The 21435-nt window shown below is 37.8% G+C and overlaps 1 protein-coding gene across 6 annotated transcripts in view; it reads right to left on the bottom strand.

Annotated features, from left to right (window-relative positions):
* GANC (glucosidase alpha, neutral C) overlaps nt 1-21435 on the bottom strand; it is a 68036-nt gene that overhangs the window by 31798 nt on the left and 14803 nt on the right. For all 6 annotated transcript variants that reach the window (XM_057721836.1, XM_057721833.1, XM_057721835.1 and 3 more), the window contains 4 exons: nt 17484-17666; nt 11366-11411; nt 8996-9062; nt 7477-7573 (listed from right to left, as the gene is read on the bottom strand). In XM_057721836.1, the coding sequence (XP_057577819.1) occupies nt 7477-7573; nt 8996-9062; nt 11366-11411; nt 17484-17666 (393 nt within the window). The remainder of the gene's footprint in view (nt 1-7476; nt 7574-8995; nt 9063-11365; nt 11412-17483; nt 17667-21435) is intronic.

The following is a 21435-nucleotide window of genomic DNA, read 5'->3' as shown; positions in this document are numbered from 1 at the left end:
TTATAGCTCTATTCTCCCCTACTAAGACTTAGGTCCTATACATCTTTTTTTTTTTTAACTTTTTATTTTTTACAATAAACTGCATATATTTAGAATGTACAATTTGGTATCCCAATCTCCCAATTCATTCCCCCCATAACCCTCCCCGCTTTACCCACCTCGTGTCCCTATGTTTGTTCTCTACATCTGTGTCTCTATTTCCGCCTTGCAAACTGGTTGATTTGTACCATTTCTCTATAGTCTGCATATATGTGTTAATATACGATATTAGTTTTTCTCTTTCTGACTCACTTCACTCTGTGTGAGAGTCTCTAGGTCCATCCATGTCTCTACAAATGTCCCAGTTTCATTACTTTTTACAGCTGAGTAATATTCCATTGCGTATATGTACCACATCTTCTTTATCCATTCATCTGTTGATGGACATTTAGGTTTGCTTTCATGTCCTGGCTATTGTAAATAGTCCTGCAATGAACATTGGAGTGCATGTGTCTTTTTGAATTATGGTGTTCTCTGGGTATATGCCCAGCAGTGGGATTGCTGGGTCATATGGTAGTTCTATTTTTAGTTTTGCAAGGAACCTCCATACTGTTCTCCATAGTGGCTGTATCAATTTACATTCCCACCAGCAATGCAAGAGCGTTCCTTTTTCTCCACACCCTCTCCAGCATTTACTGTTTGTAGAGTTTCTGATGATGCCCATTCTGACCGGTGTGAGGTGATACCTCATTGTCGTTTTGATTTGCATTTCTCTAATACTTAGTGATGTTGAGCAGCTTTTCATGTGCCTCTTGGCCATCTGTATGTCTTCTTTGGAGAAATGTCTATTTAGGTCTTCTGCCCATTTTTTGATTGCGTTGTTTTTTTGATATTGAGCTGGATGAACTGTTTATATATTTTGGAGATTAATCCTTTGTCTGTTGATTCGTTTGCAAATATTTTTTCCCATTCTGAAGGTTGTCTTTTCGTCTTGCTTATAGTTTCCTTTGCTGTGCAGAAACTCTGAAGTTTCATTAGGTCCCACTTATTTATTTTTGTTTTTATTTCCATTATTCTAGGGGGTGGATCAAAAAAGACCTTGCTGTTGTTTACGTCGAAGAGTGTTCTTCCTGTGTTTTCCTCTAGGAGTTTTATAGTGTCTGGCCTTACATTTAGGTCTTTTATCCGTTTTGAGTTTATTTTTGTGTATGGTGTTAGTAAGTGTTCTAATTTCATTCTTTTACATGTAGCTGTCCAGTTTTCCCAGCACCACTTATTGAAGAAGCTGCCTTTTCTCCACTGTATATCCTTGCCTCCTTTGTCATAGATTAGTTGACCATAGTTTATCTCTGGGCTTTCTGTCCTGTTCCATTGATCTATATTTCTGTTTTTGTGCCAGTACCATAGTGTCTTGATCACTGTAGCCTTGTAGTATAGCCTGAAGTCGGGAAGCCTGATTCCACCAACTCTGTCTTTCCTTCTCAAGATTGCTTTGGCTATTCAGGGTCTTTTGCATTTCCATACAAATCGTAAAATTTCTTGTTCTAGTTCTGTGGAAAATGCCATTGGTAATTTGATGGGGATTGCATTGAATCTGTAATTTGCTTTCGGTAATATAGTCATTTTCACAATGTTGATTCTTCCAATCCAAGAATATGGTATGTCCCTCCATCTGTTTGTGTCATCTTTGATTTCTTTCATTAGTGTCCTATAGTTTTCTGAGTACAGGTCTTTTACCTCCTTGGTTAGGTTTATTCCTAGGTATTTTATTCTTTTTGTTGCAGTGGTGAATGGGATTGTTTCCTTAATTTCTCTTTCTGATCTTTCATTGTTGGTGTATAGAAATGCAAGAGATTTCTGTGTGTTAATTTTGTATCCTGCAACTTTACCAAATTCATTGATTAGCTAAAGTAGTTTTCTGGTGGCATCTTTAGGATTTTCTATGTATAGTATTATGTCATCTGCAAACAGTGACAGTTTTACTTCTTCTTTTCCAATGTGGATTCCTTTTATTCCTTTTTCTTCTCTGATTGCTGTGGCAAGGACTTCCAAAACTATGTTGAATAGTAGTGGCGAGAGTGGACATCCTTGTCTTGTTCCTGATCTTAGAAGGAATGCTTCCAGTTTTTCACCATTGAGAATGATGTTCGCTGTGGATTTGTCATATATGGCCTTTATGATGTTGAGGTATGTTCCCTCTATGCCCACCTTCTGGAGAATTTTCATCATAAATGGGTGTTGAATTTTGTCAAAAGCTTTTTCTGCATCTATTGAGATGATCATGTGGTTTTTATCCTTCAGTTTGTTAATATGGTGTATCACAATGATTGATTTGCGTATGTTGAAGAATCCTTGCATTCCAGGGATAAACCCCACTTGATCATGGTGTATGATCCTTTGAATGTGTTGTTGGAGTCTGTTGGCTAGTATTTTGTTGAGGATTTTTGCATCTAAATTCATCAGTGATATTGGTCTGTAGTTTTCTTTTTTTTGTAGTATCTTTGTCTGGTTTTGGTATCAGGGTGATGGTGGCTTCATATAATGAGTTTGGGAGTGTTCCTTCCTGTGCAATGTTTTGGAAGAGTTTGAGAAGGATGGGTGTTAGCTCTTCTCTAAATGTTTGATAAAATTCACCTGTGAATCCATCTGGTCCTGGACTTTGTTTTTTTTTTTTTTGTCACCAGGGAAGTCCTCACTTTGCTGTTTTTTTTTTTTTATTTATTGTTTTTTATTTTTTTATTTTTTTGGGGGTACACCAGGTTCAATCAACTGTTTTTATACACATATCCCCGTATTCCCTCCCTTCCTTGACGTCCCCCCCTCGAGTCCCCCCCACCCTCCCTGCCCCAGTCCTCTAAAGCATCTTCCATCCTCGAGTTGGACTCCCTTTGTTATACAACAACTTCCCACTGACTATTTTACAGTTGGTAGTATATATATATCTGTGCTACTCTCTCGCTTCTTCTCAGTTTCCCCTTCACCCCCCGCCCCCTCCCATACCTCGAGTTCTAAGGTCCTGGACTTTTGTTTGTTGGGAGATTTTTAATCACAGTTTCAATTTCATTACTTGTGATTGGTCTGTTCATATTTCCTAATTCTTCCTGATTCAGTCTTGGAAGGTTATACCTTTCTAAGAATCTGTCCATTTTATCCAGGTTGTCCATTTTTTGGCATATAGCTGCTTGTAGTAGTCTCTTAGGGTGCTCTTTATTTCTGTGGTGTCCATTGTAACTTCTCCTGTTTCATTTCTAATTTTATTGATTTGAGTCCTCTCCCTCTTTTTCTTGATGAGTCTTGCTAGAGGTTTATCAATTTTATTGATCTTCTCAAAGAACCAGCTTTTAGTTTTATTGATTTTTGCTATTGTTTTCTTTATTTCTATTTCATTTCTGCTCTGATCTTTATGATTTCTCTCCGTCTACTCACTTTGGGTTTTGTTTGCTCTTCTTTCTCTAGTTTCTTTAGGTACAAGGTTAGATTGTTTATTTGGGATTTTTCTTGTTTCTTGAGGTAGGATTGTATTGCTATAAACGTCCCTCTTAGAACTGCCTTTCCTGCATCCCATAGGTTTTGGATCGTTGTGTTTTCATTGTCATTTGTCTCTAGGTATTTTTTGATTTTCTCTTTGATTTCTTCAGTGATCTGTTGGTTATTTAGTAGTGTATTGTTTAGCCTCTATGTGTTTGTGTTTTTTACAGTTTTTTTCCTGTAATTGATTTCTAATCTCACAGTGTTGTGGTCAGAAAAGATGCTTGATACGATTTCAATTTTCTTGAATTTACCAAGGCTTGATTTATGATCCAAAATGTGATCTATCCTGGAGAATGTTCCATGTGCACTTGAGAAGAATGTGTAATCTGCTGTTTTTGGATGTAATGTCCTATAGATATCTATTAAATCAAGCTGATTTATTGTGTCATTTAAAGCTTGTGTTTCCTTATTAATTTTCTGTCTGGATGATCTGTCCATTGGTGTAAGTGGGGTGTTAAAATCCCCCACTATTATTGTGTTACTGTCAATTTCCTCTTTCATAGTTGTTAGCAGTTGCCTTATGTATTGAGGTGCTCCTATATTGGGTGCATATATATTTATAATTGTTATCTCTTCTTCTTGGATTGATCCCTCGATCTTTATGTCGTGTCCTTTCTTGTCCCTTGTAACATTTTTTATTTTAATGTCTATTTAATCTGATATAAGTATCGCTACTCCAGTTTTCTTTTGATTTCCATTTGCATGAAATATCTTTTCCCATCCCCTCACTTTCAGTCTGTATGTGTCCCTAGGTCTGAAGTGGGTCTCTTGGAGACAGCATATATATGGGTCTTGTTTTTGTATCCATTCAGCCAGTCGTTGTCTTTTGATTGGTACATTTAGTCCATTTACATTCAAGGTAATTATCAATATGTATGTTCCTATTACCATTTTCTTAATTGTTTTGTTTCTGTTTCTGTAGGTCCTTTTCTTCTCTTATGTTTCCCACTTAGAGAAGTTCCTTTAGCATTTGTTGTAGGGCTGGTTTGGTGGTGCTGAATTCTCTTAGCTGTTCCTTGTCTGTAAAGCTTTTGATTTCTCCATTGAATCTGAATGAGATTCTTGCTGGGTAGAGTATTCTTGGTTGTAGGTTCTTTCCTGTCATCACTTTAAATATATCATGCCACTCCCTTCTGGCTTGCAGTTTCTGCTGAGAAATCAGCTGTTAACCTGATGGGAATTCCCTTGTATGTTATTTGTGGGTTTTCCCTTGTTGCTTTTAATAACTTTTCTCTGTCTTTAATTTTTGTCAGTTTGACTACTATATGTCTTGGTGTGTTTCTCCTTGGGTTTATCCTGCCTGGGACTCTCTGCACTTCCTGGACTTGGGTAGCTATTTCCTTTCCCATGTTAGGGAAGTTTTCAACTATAATCTCTTCCAGTATTTTCTCAGGTCCTTTCTCTCTCTCTTCTCCTTCTGGGACCCCTATAATGCGAATGTTGGTGTGTTTAACGTTGTCCCAGAGGTCTCTTAGGCTGTCTTCAGTTCTTTTCATTCTTTTTTCTTTATTCTTTTCCACATCAGTGATTATCACCATTCTGTCTTCCAGGTCACTTATTCACCCTTCTGTCTCAGTTAATCTGCTGTTGGTTCCTTCTAGTGTATTTTTCATTTCAGTGATTGTGTTGCATATCTCTGTTTGTTTGCTCTTTAATTCTTCTAGATCTTTGGTAAACTTTTCTTGCAACTTTTCGATGTTTGCATCCAGTCTTTTTTCAAAGTTCTGGATCATCTTCACCATCATTATTCTGAATTCTTTTTCCAGAAGAGTGCCTATCTCCTCTTCATTGAGTTGTTTTTCTGGCATTTTATCTTGTCCCCTCATCTGGTACAAAGTCTTTCGCTTTTTCATTTTCTCTGTCTTTCTGTGGCTGTGGTTTTCAGTTCCGTAAGATGAAATACTGCTGATACTGCTTGATTCTGTTGTCTGCCCTCTTGTGGAGGAAGCTGTCTAGGAGGCTCGTGGGTGCTTCCTGATGGGAGGGACTGATGGTGGGTTGGGCTGGGTGGGCGGAGCTCAGTAAAACTTTAATCTGATTTGGTGGGCGGAGCTCTGTAAAACTTTAATCTGCTTGTCTGCCAATGGGTGGGGCTGTGTTCCCACCTTGTTTGATGTTTGGCCTGAGGCTACCCAGCACTGGAGTTTACAGGCTCTTTGGTGGGGCTAATGGTGGACTCTGGGAGGGCTCACACCAATGAGCACTTCCCAGAACCTCTGCCACCAGTGCCCCTGTCTCCTCGCTGAGCCACAGCTGCCCCCCACCTCTGCAGGAAGCCCTCCAACACCAGCAGGTAGGTCTGGTTCAGTCTCTCCTATGGGGTCACTGCTCCTTCCCCCTGGGTCCTGGTGAGCACACTTTTTTGTGTGCCCTCCAAGAGTGGAGTCTCCATTTTCCCCAATCCTGTGGAGGTCCTGCAATGAAATCCCACTGGCTTTCAAAGTCAGATTCTCTGGGGGTTCCTCCTCCCGTTGCTTGACCCCCAGGTTAGGAAGCCTGACATGGGGCTCAGAACCCTCAAGACTTCTGCAGTATAACTGTTCTCCAGCTTGTGAGTCACCCACCCAGCATTTATGGGATTTGCTTTTAACGCGATTGCGCCCCTCCTACAGTCTCATTGCAGCTTCTCCTTTGTCTCTGGATGTGGGGTGGTTTTTTTTGGTGAGTTCCAGTGTCTTTCTGTCAATGGTTGTTCAGCAGTTAGTTGTAATTCCTGTGCTCTTGCAAGAGGGAGTGAGCACACGTCCTCTTGTTCCGCCATCTTGATTATCTCTCGGCATATATTGATTTTTGTTCATCAGTACAGTTTCAGTTCTTACGCCACACCCACCGCTTGGCCATTGCACGGCTGCCCGCGACCCGGAGTGCCGGTGTCGTCCGTCCCCGAAGAAGCTGTGGCCCCTGGCAGCCCCGTGCCATCCCCTGCACCTGCGCGGCTCAGCCTCCGACAGCAGTGCATGTCAGCCGGTGACCCAGGTGAAGCAGGAGGTCCTATACATCTTTTAAAGCTCAACTCTTAACACTTCCCTAAAGGTTTCCTGACTCAAACTGGGTGTATATGATCCTTTTCCTTTGATTCCTTTGGCATCCTCTTATGCTACTATTGGCATGCATGATCTCATATCTTAGATATCTTTTCTGAATATCTCTTGTGAGGTGAGGACCATTTTCTGTGAATCTTCCATAATAGCAAGCACACAATAAACTGACAAGTTTCTTGAGTATTTCTCTGTTGTGAAAAGAAAATGATAGTGCCCTAACATGCTTCGACGATGCTGAGTAGGGAAAGATTAGGAACTGAATTGAAGTGGTGAGCACGGAGCTCAGGTTTGTGTGAGAGCAACACAGTTTCTGATTCGCTTGTCACTGTGTCTACCTAATATCTAAAAAGCATCTGAACCTGGCAAATTTGACCTCTGTTTCTCTTTGATTCTGCTTCCTCTTAGTCTCTGATACCTCTGGCATTTATTTGTCAATAGTGTTAGTTTGAAATAATCTCCCCAAGGGAATCAAAGGTGATATGAAATGCCACACTTTTCCATTCTCTGGCTCACTGTCCTTTTTTGGTAAAAGCCTTTCTCTAGGCTGGTGATCTTCACAGTATATTTCCCAGGTTTCCACAGAAAGGCCTTGAGAGGTGAAAGCAAAACCCAGGGAGGTGATATGATGAAGCTCTCCCCACTTCTTCAACCATAGCAGCTCCATATTTTTACTTCCTCTATATTTTTAGGTTCAGCATTACAGTTTTTATAATTGTCTAATTTTTGCCAAAAAATAAAATAAAAATTGAAAACCACTGCTCTGGGCAATCATTAAAGGGAAACTCTTAAAGACCTACAAGCAATCTCAAGAAGGGAAAGACCAGATACATATTAGCACTGGCTCAGACATCTCACATATTTTCCTTTCAAACTTTTCCAGTCCAGAAACCAGAGTCTCCTGTAAGAATTCTTGTTTTCACTTTACCTGGTATTTTTAAGTTGGTGTGATTCTGCATGTTGTGGGATCCCATAGAGATGCTCAAACCCATGCAAGGAGAAATCCAAACCAATGGAGGCAGGACCTGCAGGGACGAGGATAGTGACTGAGTTTTGCTTCTCAATGGGACAATCAATTAAGGAGATTCAGCAACTATAAAAGTAGCAAGATGACTAGACTAGGGATCAAGAGACCTGAGCTTGCCCTAATCAGTGAGTAAATCCTGTATGCTGACTCTCTGTATGATGTTATATTCAGGTGTTGTGGGGATACAAAAATGCACAGGGCAAAGCTCTGGTCACTTATTAGTTATGTTTCCTTAGCTGTGTGCTAAAGTTCTCTGTGTCCGCATTTATAGTAAATCTCTGTAAAATATGATTACAAAGTTTTAGATTTTTTCCCTAATCTAAATTTTCCTGAAATATATTGCATACTTGTTTGCTTTAGGAAGCAGAGGATAGTGAGCACTTTTAATACTTGCTGGATGAAAGACTGGATATCTTCTGTATGATTGTTCATTCTAACTGCATATAGGAACTATAAGGTCAAGGGCACCAGGAGGAACTTTCCTGGCTCCTCAAAGTACCCCTCTTCCCTGTGATTATAGAAATATAAATTTTCTTTCATCAAAGTCCTTTATTTAACAATTATTTTAGAGATATGGGGAAAATGAACGTAACTAGGAGAGATAACACTGACAAATTCACTCTTAGGTATAAATATTTGTCATCAAATGGTCCTTAATTGGAGGAGTTTATGGAAAGGGGATGCTATGGATAAGGTAAAAAGGATTATAATCTTACAGAAAGGGGAGCTTTAGGGCCCCTCTACTTATAATTTTTGGGCATTTGTCAGTCCTGATCATTATACTAGGCTATAGTAATAGATGCTAGAACAGAGATTCTCAAGGAACTAGGGAAGGTCTGTTATTCCACAGGGTAGGGAGGAATAAGGAGAAAAGTGAGTATTTGTTTCAACTAAATAAGCCCCAAGTATTTGAACAGTGTCTCCTAAAGACACAAATTCCTTCTTAGCCACCTACACCCCCCTCCACCATCACTGTCTTGTGAGAAAGGTCATAGATGGTCGTGTGATGCTCACATGAATGATGGGAAGGCCTGGAAAAGGTTTAGAACCACTGGCTTGGAATGTTGGAGCTAATGAGCTCTAGAACTTGGTTTCTCATCATTTGACTCTCATAAAAATAGAATGTGGAATTTGCAGCTGTCTGATTCACTGGATAGTTCAAGCAGTATGCTGACCTAGACTCCTCCATGGGATCAGAAGCTCCACAAGGCCTATACTTCTCTTCCACTCCCCACAAGTCATACACTCACTATTTCTCTATTGCAATGCGTTATTGAAGAATAGGTGACCCAAATATGAGATTTCTGTTCATCTTAGAGAAGTCATGTATTTAAGTGCCAAAGCTCAAGGGACTTTTAGATAGAGACTTTTGGCCATTTTGGAAAGATCTGTTTTAACACTACACCAGTTTTAATTGTACCATTAACTTTGACATCCACAAACTTTCCGAATTTCTCCTCCCACAGGCCTAGCTCCTCTTGATTTTCCTGTTGGCACAAAAAAGGGGAGCAAACTAAGGTTATATATTGCAACAAGTGTAGTTACCACAATAGCACATTTATTTGATTAAAATATTAGTCTGAGGAAATGAGTTCATCTTTTAAAAGATCAATTTGTGATATAAGTATATTAAACAAATTAGATCTGCATTCTATGTAAATGCCATTAATCATCCTTATGATATACAGCTGACATGAATATGTTTTTTTATTGTGGTAAAATATGCATAAGTTAAAATTTACCATTTTAACCATTTTTAATTGGCATTAAGTACATTCACATATTGTGCAACCATCATCACCATCCATTTCCAGAACTTTTACATCCTTCCAAACTGAACCTCTGCACCCATTAAACAATAATTCCCCATTCTCCCCTCCCCTCAGCTCCTGACAACCACTTTTCTACTTCCCATATTTATGAATTTGACAACTCTAGATATTTCATATAAGTAGAATCATACAGTCACAATCACACAATAACAATCCTTTTGTGACTGGCTTATTTCACTTAGTATAATGTCTTCAAGATTCATCCATTTTGTAGCATATGTCAGAATTTCCTTCCTTTTTAAGGCTGAATAATATTCCATTGTATGTATATACTCCATTTTGTGCGTACATTCATCTGTCAATGACGCTTGGATTACTGGATTGCTTCTACCTTTTGGCCACTGTGAATATTATTCTGCTATGAACATAGGCATGCAAATATCTGAGTCCTGCTTTGACTTTTGGATATATATCCATAAATGGAATTGCTGGATCATATTGTAATTCTATGTTTAATTGTTTAGGAACTGCCACACTGTTTGACGTGTATATCTTTATAAGAGCCAAAATGATGTGAAAGCACTTTGAAAAATGCAGTTTTTACATATGTAAGGCAAAACATTTAGAATCAAATAACTTGGGTCTCCTTTGAGATACCCTAAGCAAGGATTTTGGCTGAGATGGGTACTTTCCCCCTTGCTTCAATTAGCCAAACTACTGGCTGTGTTCCTGTACTGGGTGGAGAAGTCAACTGGGATGGCCACTGCTCAGGTTCACTATCTTTTGACCTAGAGCTATGAACTTCCTAGATTTACAAAAGTCTCCTTTTCTCTGGTAAAATGAAAAAGTATTAAAAGAATTGTGTGCGTATGTGAAAAAGCACATTTCTTTTTAAAAAGTGAGGGACTTCCCTGGTGGTCCAGTGGGTAAAACTCCGCGTTCCCAATGCAAAGGGCCTGGGTTCCATCCCTTGTCAGGGAACTAGATCCCACATGCATGCCGCAACTAAGAAGTCTGCATGTTGCAACCAAAAGATCCCGCATGCTGCAACGAAGATCCTGTGTGCCACAATGAAGATCCTGCGTGCTGCAACTAAGACCCAGTGCAGCCTAAATAAATAAATAAATAAATAAATAAATAAATAAATAAAATTAAAAGTGAGCCCTTTTCCTATTTCTAGGTTGTTTCTTCATAATTAAAAGCTTCTGTAAAATGAGTCTGTATGTTTGTTTTTCTTAAAATCACACCTGAATTTTTAATGTAGAGATTATTATCCTGAGGCCTAGATAGGCTTTAAAGCTTGTGAACTCCCTGAAACAGTATGAAAAAAAAATGTTTTCTACAGAGATGGTTCATAGCTTTCATCGCATTCCTGCAAGGGTGTGTTTGACTCAAAACCACTATCTAAGCTATCTGATTAGAGATCTCCCAAAAACTGATCTAACGTATTAACACAAAGCTGTGTAAGGCACAACTGTGTTAGTTTTTATCTTCCCTATTTGAAAATGGAAAAATTATTCTCTCTCATACTCATCAGTATGGGTCAGTTCTCAAGAGGAAGAAGCATTTGTCTTATTGCACTGGGAATATTTCACCATTCTTGGTGGCCATAGCTACTGTCAGGGTTCCTTTGAAGATGCATGTGGCTTTGGATGAAGAGGCTTCTGGAATGTCCATTCTCCAAAATTCAGCCAAAATAATCTTTTAGAAACAGAAATCAGACCATGTATTTCTGCTGCTTAAGAACTTTCCATAGTTTTCCTTTGCTCTTAAAGTTCAAAAAGGTTAACATGACTTAGAAGAATGAAGCTCCATGATAATGAGGGAATCTGATTAGTCTGATGATATATCACCAATTCCTTGAACAGTGCCTGGCCTACAGGAGGTCCCATTTATATGCAGTAGAGCATTTACCAACTATCCATCTGTATAAGGGAAGAACAGACCCATTATATTCTACATAATGATGATGATAGTGAACAAGATTTAAAAATGATAAATTGCTCTCTGTAGATTACCTGAGTGTTATCAACTGATGCATCCTCCTCATTTTCCTTGGTAGCTCTGTTGTAATATAAATACAGTTGTTTTACTTATAGCAAGACTGGCAATTTGTTCAATGATAAAGATTTTCATTTTCAACTTTTGATAGCCCATAAATTATATACTTTATTAAAAATAACATTATAAAAATGTTTACGAAATTAAACATTTATGATGTAGATAGATCTTAATTTTCTTGTTAACTTTTAAAAATAATCAGTTTATTATAAATGTAATACATGTTCATAGTATTTAAACAAAACGTAAACAAGGTAGAACACAGTTCCTCTCATGCAATATTACCCTAGAATGGAGCGACATGATGCACTGTCTTCCAGGATGAGCATGACAACTTATTTTAACACCTACAGTTGTACTGAGTGCTTATTTCTTCCCATTCTTAACATTACTGGACTTTATGGATTTTTTAAAACTCTTTGCCAATTAAACTTTTTAGAAAAGAATGCATTTCATTTTGAACTTGTACCATTAATGATGCAGACTACCTTTTTATACATTAAATGGTATATCTAGTTCTGTGAATTGTCCACTCATACTCATTATACATTAATTTTTTTCTTTAGTGTAAAATGTAGCATGCTTATAGAAGAGTATATAATGTATGTGCAGAGTTTACAGAATAATACTAACGTGAACAATTATGAACCTACCAGTGAACATCAGCAACAGAAATGACTTGTTCTTTTGGAATTCTGTGTGCCTCTCTTCAAATGATCTGCCCCCCTAATATTTGCAGTCAATGCTACAGATTTCCCTCTAAGTACTGCTTTTGCTGCATCTCACAAATTTTGATAGGCTGTATTTTCATTTTCATTTAGTTTGAAATCCTTTCTTTCTTTTTAGATTTCTTCTTTGTGTTATTAAGAAGCATGTTGTTTAATCTTCAAGTATCTTGGAATTTTCCAGCTTTTTATTGTTCATTTCTAGTTTAATTGCATTGTGGTCTGAGAGCTTGCATTGTATGATTTCTGTTCATTTAAATTTGTTAAGGTGTGTTTCATGACACAAAATATGGTCTTGGTGAATGTTCCATGTGAGCTTGAGAAGAATGTGTATTCTACTGTTGTTGGATGAGGGAGACAATAGATGTCAATCACAGCCAGTTGACTGATGGTGTTTTTGAATTAGAATATGTCCTTATTGATCTTCTCTCTGCTAAATCTGTCCATTCCTGATAGAAGGGTGTTAAGGTCTCATTATAATAGTGGATTCATCTACTTCTACTTGCAGTTCTATCATTCTTGCCTCAAGTATTCTGATGCTCTGTTGTTAGTCACATACACATTTAGGTTTGTTGATTGATGTTTTCTCAGAGAATGACCCCTTTATCATTATGTAATGGCTTTCTTTATCCCTGATAACTTTCCGTTTTGAAGTTAGCTCTTTCTGAAATTAATATAACTACTCCTATTTTCTTTTTTTTTAAATCATAATGCCATCATTTATTGAATGAAAAAAAACAAAGAAGAAAAAGAATTGTTTTGGGATGTTTGGGGGAAAAGCAGCTTACTTATAAGTAAAATTCTTTCTCTTTGAAATAAGTTAGTAAAAAAGAAACAATCTTCATTATATGAAGTAACATCTCAAGGTAGGAAAAGCAGCACAGAAGAATATACAGAAATTTTTGGATACAGAAATTTATATATAGTTATGCCATCAGCAGCATTCAAAATTAGCTGAGTATCTATACAATTACAAAAACTGATTCATGTTTTAACAAAGTGTTTTAAAAGCTCATCATATTAGAACAGGTACAATATTCTAAAGGCATATAAATCCCCCCATGAACATTCTTACCCTCAATTTCATAATCAGAATGTCCAAAAGCAGTGAAAGATCAGAGTTCAGGGGTTTTTTATTTTTCCTTTCCTTGTTCAAAGTGCCTAAGTCAAGCAAATATATTGAAAAAGGCAAAATAAACACTTTCCATAGCAGAAGACTGCAGGATTGCATGTAAACTATGGTTCTCCTTTAGGACATTACACAAGTACAAGGTTCATCTGTATTTAGAATAAGGCTATTACCTCTTCTTGCAGCATGAATGTTTATCAGGCAGAAAGCAACATTCTGCCCAGAGACCGGTCTCAATATGGGCTCAAAGAATCCACAAGGATATTAAGTCTAGGCAACCTTTTATATCAGGGAACTTTTGTCCACACTATGTGTATTTATTTGGTGCTGTTTATTAAATGTAGTGACATTACTTTGTTGTGAATATACACATCAGTAGCAATTGTTTATTACGATGCTGTGGATTGAACTTTTACTCCAAATAGCCATGTTCCTCCTGTCTATAGTGAACTCACTCTTCCCTGGTTTCAGCTCATTTCATCTATAGAATTTTTTTTTTTTTTATTTCCAAGCCTAGTGTCAGTTTATCAGCTCCTGTTAAGAAGGATGCAATTTTATTTGGTTAATTTACATTAACAATATGGTCAGCCTGTTAAACTTTAGCCATTCTAATAGGTGTGTAGTAGTATGTCACTATTGTTTTAATTTGCATTTTCCTAATGACTAATGGCATTGAACATATTTTTTAAGGGCTTATTTGTCACTTGTATATCTTCTTTGGTGACATATCTGTTTAAACTTTTGTTTATTAGATTATTTTCTTGTTAAATTTTGAGAGTTCATTCTATATCATGCAAGGATGAGTCAAAAATTATCCGCACTCTGACTGTAGAATTTATTTTAATTAACTTTTAGAAAAGACAAATACATCATTTTTCGACATAATCTACTTGCTTTTCAATACACTTTGTCCACCTGTCAATAAGCTTTCGTATTCCCTCATTAAAAAATGTTTTAGGCTGAGCTGCGAGCCATGAATGCACCGCTGTCTTCGCTTCTTCATCAGAGGTGAATCTGGCTCCTTCTTGTTGGCTAACACTTGTGCAGCCTTCTTTGAACTTCTCTATCCATTCATACATACTTCTTTGCAACAAAACACTTTTCCCATACTGTGTACAAAGTCTTTGATAAATAATGGCACCAGGTACACCCTCAGACCATAAAAAACGAATCACTGCACGCTGCTTTTCTTTCATGCAAATCACAAGTGGGGCATCCATTTTTGCTTGCAGTGCTCTTACAAATGAACTGATGTAACATGTTCATACCTGCACAGCAGTGACTGGGGAGACAGTAGCCTTGAACGGAAGAGTGCTGATAAGACAGTGTGGCCAACAGAAGTTTTAATATAACTGGAGTGTGGATAATTTTTGACTCACCCTTGTATCAATACATACAACTTCTTTATCAGATATATGCTTTGCAAATATTTTCTCTTAGTCTATGACTTATCTTGTCATTCTTTTCATATGGTCTTTGAATGGGCAGGCAATTTTACTTTTGGTTATGTCCATTTAATCAGTTTTTTTTTTTGTGGATCATGCTTTTGGTGTAATATCTGAGACATCTTTGCCTAATCCAAGGTCTTCAAGATTTTCTATGTTATTGTCTAGAAGTTTTATAGTTTTAGGTTTTACATTTAGGTCTATATTGTATTTTGAGTAATTTTTTTTTTTGACTGATGTTTCATTCTAGTTTGTGGCAACTTCTGAGCTCCTCACATGTCAGTCTGGAAATTACAAGTCCTTGCCTTTTCATGTTGTTTGAGTTTTTTTGTTTGTATTTTGTTTTTATGGTTATAATAAAGTTTAAAGTTTAAAATTTCTAAGTAATCAAATCAATCTTTTTCCTTATAGCTCTTCAGTTTTTATCACACTAATAAGATTAAATAAATTCTACATTTTCTTCTATTTTTATTTTTGTGTGTGTTTAATTTTTATTTATCTAGAATTCATTTTTGCTAATGTTCTGAGGTTAGGACCTAACTTACACTTTTTTTTCCAAGTGGATAATCTAATTTTCCTAACACACATATAAATACAAATGATGGAGATATAAACTAGCACACAACCTCTGTGGAAGGCAATCTGGAAACACTGTATCAAAATTACAGATGTACAAACCATTTGATCAGAAATTATATTTCTTTGGCTCTGGTCTATGGATATACTTGCATGTATGCAAAATGACACATATATAAGGTTATTCATGAAGTAAGCAGCTGCAAAACAATATCAGAAACAACTTTAAAGACCACTAGAAGGGATTTACTAAATGAATCATAGTGTAACCATATAATAGAAACTATGTAGCTGCTTTAAAGAAATTAGAAACTACCACACTGGTAAAGGAAAAAAAAAGCAAGGTACAGAATAATGTGTAAAGATGGTATCATTTGTGTCACAAAAGGAAAAAAACAAAGAATACATTAATCATATTGCATAGACATAAATTACCTCTGGAAGGATACATAGAAAACTGGAAACACTGATTACTTTCAAGGATGGAATGAGGTAGCTCAAGGACAAATGGTGAGGGAGATTTCACTATATACGCCTTTGTACAATGTGCTTATTAAAAAAATAAATAGGGACTTCCCTGGTGGTGCAGTGGTTAAAAATCCACCTGCCAATACAGGGGACATGGGTTCAATCCCTGGGCCAGGAAGATCCCACATGCCACAGAGCAACTAAGCCCATACGCCACAACTACTGAGCCTGAGTGCCACAACTACTGATGCCCATGCGCCTAGAGCCCGTACTCTGCAACAAGAAAAGCCACCACAATGAGAAGCCTGCACACCACAATGAAGAGTAGTCCCTGCTTGCTGCAACTAGAGAAAGCCCATACGCAGAAACGAAGACCCAACACAGCCAATAAATAAATAAATAAATAGATAAATAAATAAATATATTTAAAAAAATGAAAATTAAAAAGCCCAACTTAGATATCACCTCTAAAACAAAATAAAACAAAAATAATGGGAGTTTATTAAAAGGAAAAAATGTTTTAAATATTAATGCTTTAAATATAAATAAATAATGAATTAAATATAAATAACAAATACACAGGGATTTGTTACGTTATTAGTATTTTCAGTTAAAAAAGTAATTGAATTTGGGCTTCCTAGGTGGTGCAGTGGTTAAGAATCCACCTGCCAATGCAGGGGACATGGGTTGGATCCTTGCCCCAGGAAGATCCCACATGCCGCGGAGCAACTAAGCCCATGCGCCACAACTACTGAGTCTGCGCTTTAGAGCCTGTGAGCCACAACTATTAAGCCCATGTGCCGCAGCTACTGAAGCCCATGCGCCTAGAGCCCGTGCTCCACAACAAGAGAAACCACGGCAATGAGAAGCCCGCACACCACAAGGAAGAGTAGCCCCCACTCTGCAACTAAAAGCCCGCGTACAGCAAAAAAAGACCCAACACAGCCAATTAAATAAATAAATAAATAAATTTATTTATTTTAAAAATTGAAAAAAAATTGAATTATATTCATAAGGCACTAAGAGTAAGTGGCAGGATTATGGGTATTTTAATTTTTCTTCTTTTCAATATTTTCTATTTTTCCTTCAATGAACACATTTCTGTGGTAAAATAAGATTTTTTAATATTGAAACTTTAAAATAGAAATAAGTTGAAACTCAGGGGAAAAAATCACTATGTTGAATGCTTTCTGCAGCTCATACAAGATGTTCATTATTTGGATAAGAATAGAAAGACTGGAGGATTTAAAGACAATATTGGTTAAAAATGGAAGAAGAATCTCCTTCTACTACTATGTTCCAATTCATGTGACCCACACACAAACTGCTTTGATCTAGTGGCTGTTTCCAGAAAGTTTCTGGACAACTGTTCAAGTCTAAGGTAACTCATGTTATTGTAAGGGGGTAAAGTGAAATTCTGAAGACATGTTAGTTCACATTAACATCTATCAAGTTAACAGGGTGCTTTTTTAGAATGGTGTGTAGGGTAGAGAATGCCATCAGTCAAACAAACAGAATGCATTGAGTCTCATCGTTGCAAATGCCTGTGAATAATTTTTGTCACCATGCCTGCATTCACCTGCACAGGTGAAAAGATGAAATTTCTCAGAACAACATTCCAGCAAACAAGGCAAACCAATTTTCTGTGGTGATGTATTATCTATTTAGGCAACTGCTATTCACAATCAGGTTTTCTTATGTTCTTTATGTGGTAAGTAATGTGCAAAAATACCTTTGGTTGAGAGGAATCTGCAGCTGCTCAAAGTACAACTGGCCCAGGGAGTTTATGCTCATCACAACCTCTTCTTCAGACACCAAGTCTATCTTGAACGGGTTTGCTGTGATGTGACACTTCAGATCTCCTTTTCCATTTGCCAATACCAGACTGCCTGTATCCCCTGAGCATGAAGTCAGCCTGGAAAACAAGGCAGGAAGAGAACAATAAATTGCTATAGGTTTGCATGGCTCAATGCAATTCTCAATTCAAATTAGTACATCAATATTCATGTGACATAGCATAGATAAGGCAGTGGAGAGCTGTAATTGAGAGCATGGGCTTTGGTGTCAGAAAGCGTGGACTGAACATAGCTTTACCACACATTAGGTGTATAACTTTTCACAGGTTAGTCTTTTGAGTTCTCGGTTTCCACATCTGTAAAGTGGAAATGACAAAAGCAAGAACAAACAGAGCTTTCTGAGAGAATTAAACGAGATCACACATGTAAAGCACTTGGCACAGTGCTGGCACATAATAAGTGCTCAGTAAATGTTAGCTATCATCATCATTATTACCTTGGTCTGGACAGGCTAGTAACACTTTGGTGCACAGAATTTAAACATTTTTTCTTTCTCATTCCAAACAGACACTCAGAAAATGAGGAAATAACACAGATTGGGTTATTGATCCGCTCAGTCCACAGTGAGATGGAAAGGTCAAACTTGTTTATCTATTTATCACCTGACTTCCATCAGCCCCCAATGTGACAGGTAGACTTTTAGGATGTTTTGGATCCCCAGGAGTTATGCAAGCTCAGAGGCAGCACTTAAAATCCCTAGGTCTAGATATTTCTTTTTCTAGTGCATACTCACCCTGGTCTCAGGCCTCTTTAGGGAGGATTAGGAGGGACAGTTTATGATCTTATTATATATTTACATAATCTTCCTCCATGGCTTCTAGGCCTTCCCCTCAAGCAAGATGCTTGGGTTCTGGAAACTAGCTCCGTTGTTTGAGAGGTTGTGTCTCACTGTTCATCAAACCTAAATAGAGTTCTTTTGATTATTCTATCAAGTACTATTTTAGTCCATCTATTTCAGTCTAGTAGACCCCTTGACATATTGTTCACTGCCCTGAGCGTTGAGCCATTTTGAGTACCACACAGGCCCTGTTACGGAAACACATCCACCTTGTCTCTAACAAGTAAATGCTGCTACTTTGATTCTGCTACCTAGAGTCTCAACATCTCCACTGAAATCAGGGAGCCCATTTTAATGGTACCATTCCCACCATTATCTCTAGCTCAGAAAAGACATTCACTCACTACAATGCTTTCCAAGTGTTCCCTCACCAATGTATTTTCAATGAGTTATCTTTTGGATCCTTTGGAGAACAGAATTAGAGACTAGATGAGGTGGTTGCGTATGATATATCCACTTCAACATCTTTATCTCCCCAAGTCTATGAATCATTTCTTCTACACGGTGCCAAAGAATTTCTGCTACTTCAGCTTCGTTCAGCACAGTCCATAGCTGAGTTCAGATTATACTCAACCAACCAAGCAAATACTTAGAACAACTTTCAGCTGTCGAAGCTAGCATATTAAATCTGGATTCTCTTGTACATGCACCGAGTAACTTTAGTGTGATCCTAAAATTAAGGTCCTTCCTTCCGGTCTATCTAGGAGTCCCTCAGAAATCATTTCCATGCATATTTCCCAGGTTTTTGCCAATATAAAATCTTATAAATCTTTAGGTGTGTAAGCCTTTTCCTCCTGGGTTTGACTGTAATTGGCTCCCTAGGCATGTTGGGGTCTGATTCTGATAGTGGGTCTGGAGGCAGTGAAGGGTGGTTAAGGGTGAAGCACAGGGAGTACTGGAGTCCCCTGGTACAGTATATTTCAGGTGAGGTCAACACAGGGTGTCCAAGCAAGGTAAGATCAGCCTTATCGGACAGAGGACAAGGAGCTGCTTCTGCTGAACTTGGAGGCTCAGTGGAATTTTGAGGTTTGGGTAGTCAGAGTTATCCAAATCTTCCCAAATGCTGCTATTCAATTTTGAGGAGCCCTACCTTTTCACAGTTGAAGCCCTAAATTCACAGACTTGATGAAGCTGTGAATTTAACTTATGCAAACTACAGAATCTAACTCTCTATCTGATTTTCAGCTACAAGGACTCTGTAGCTACAAGGACTCTGTAGATATGAGAGACTTTTGGTATTGTCATAGAAATCTATTAGGTTTCTGACAATGCTAAGAATTTAAAAGCCTGGAACTGCTGTTTTCTTTAAGGTCTTCAGTGAAATTAACAGCAGCCAGGCCACCTTGGAGTTTTGAATTTTGTATGACAATCATGCTATGCTATGACCCCACCACTTGGTCTGCCAGAGCCATGCTTTCAATAGGAACTCTGTTTCAGGTGACCACAAGTAGTAATATAAGTGACTCTGCCACAGAATGCCGTGGTTTATTGCTACTCGTATCAATTTGCTAGAGCTGCCATAACAAAATACCACAGGCTGGGTGGCTTAAACAACAGAAATTTATTTTCTCACAATTCTCGAGGCTGGAAATCCTAGATCAAAGTGTCAGCAGGTATGGTTTCTTCTGAGGCTTTCCTTCTTGGCTTGCAGATGGCCATCCTCTTTCTGTGTCCTCACATGGCCATCCCTCTGTGTTATCTGTATCCTAATCTCCTCTTCTTATAGGATACCAGTCATATTGGATTAAAGCTCACTCTAATGACCCTCTTTTAACTTAATTACCTTTCAGAGGCTCTATCTCTGCATAGTCACATTCTGAGGTATAGGAGGTTAGGGCTTCAACACATGAGTCTGGTGGGGGACGGTACTATTCAGCCCAAAACACTGATATCCCACCCTCTAATGAAAACCAGGTCCCCACTGCCTTCCAATCCAACTAGATCAGCTAACTAAACTCATATTCCCATCCTTGAGGGTCTGTTGCTTATACTCATTTCTGATATCAATGACAATGCTAACCAAGACTCAACTGTAGATAACAGAAACAACTCTGGCTCTTTTAAGCAGTAAGTAAATGACTTAATATGGAGGATTATGAGCTTACAACAACATCATGGAAGATTTGAGGTAGCAGAGTTCTGACAGTGTGTCCAGTAATGACCCCAATACTACATAACTGTAGGCCAACAGAACTTCTCTCTCAGCTGGAGTCAGGAAGTTAGGTAATCAGAAGTCAATGTGGCAACTGCTGGGTTCCAGGATTATGCCACCTTAGCTGCAATCCAGAGATCAGGAAACCATTGCTCTAACTAGTGGCTTTAGAGTCACTCTATAGCTGCCAATGTACACCAGCAAAATGGGAAACTCAGTTCTGAAATCAAGGTAACTGTAAGTGCATCTGATTGGTGGAACCTGAATTACAACAGAAACTAGCTACATGGGAGTCTGGGAAATGGAGAAATGTAGTTTTTAGCTTTTTAATTACTATAGTAGCCAAAGGTTCTCTAGAAAGATGTTGAACTAGAAGCAAAACTAATATACCATATTTACTGCACAAAGCTAATATCACCCTGACTCCCAAACCTGGCAAAGATAGCACAGAAAAAGAAAGCTACAGACTAATTTTACTTATGAACACAGATGTAAAAATGTTAAAGGTTACTAGTAAAATGAATTGTCCAGGAGAGTAAAAAAATAATATAATGTGACCAAGAGGAAATACACACATACTCCCTCCCTCCCTCCCTCCCTCTCATTTGCCAACTGAAATGCCATGAGAATAGTCTCTTTTTAATTCTTATTTCCTAAGTTCTTGGCATATAGTAGTGGCTCCGTGATATATTTTAAATTTATGATAGTTCTATATCATAGGTGAATTAATTTCTCCTTAAAGTTTATTAACTTTTTATTAGATTTTCATGGAAAAAATAATCTGCATAAAACTATGACAAGATGTAGTGAAAACGAAAGTATGTGGCATAATCCTATA

The sequence above is a fragment of the Hippopotamus amphibius genome, chromosome 2 (genome assembly GCF_030028045.1).
Source record: "Hippopotamus amphibius kiboko isolate mHipAmp2 chromosome 2, mHipAmp2.hap2, whole genome shotgun sequence".
NCBI classification, from domain to species: domain Eukaryota; kingdom Metazoa; phylum Chordata; class Mammalia; order Artiodactyla; family Hippopotamidae; genus Hippopotamus; species Hippopotamus amphibius.
Note: the sequence above shows the minus strand (reverse complement) of the source record. Positions and strands in the feature narration are given on the sequence as shown.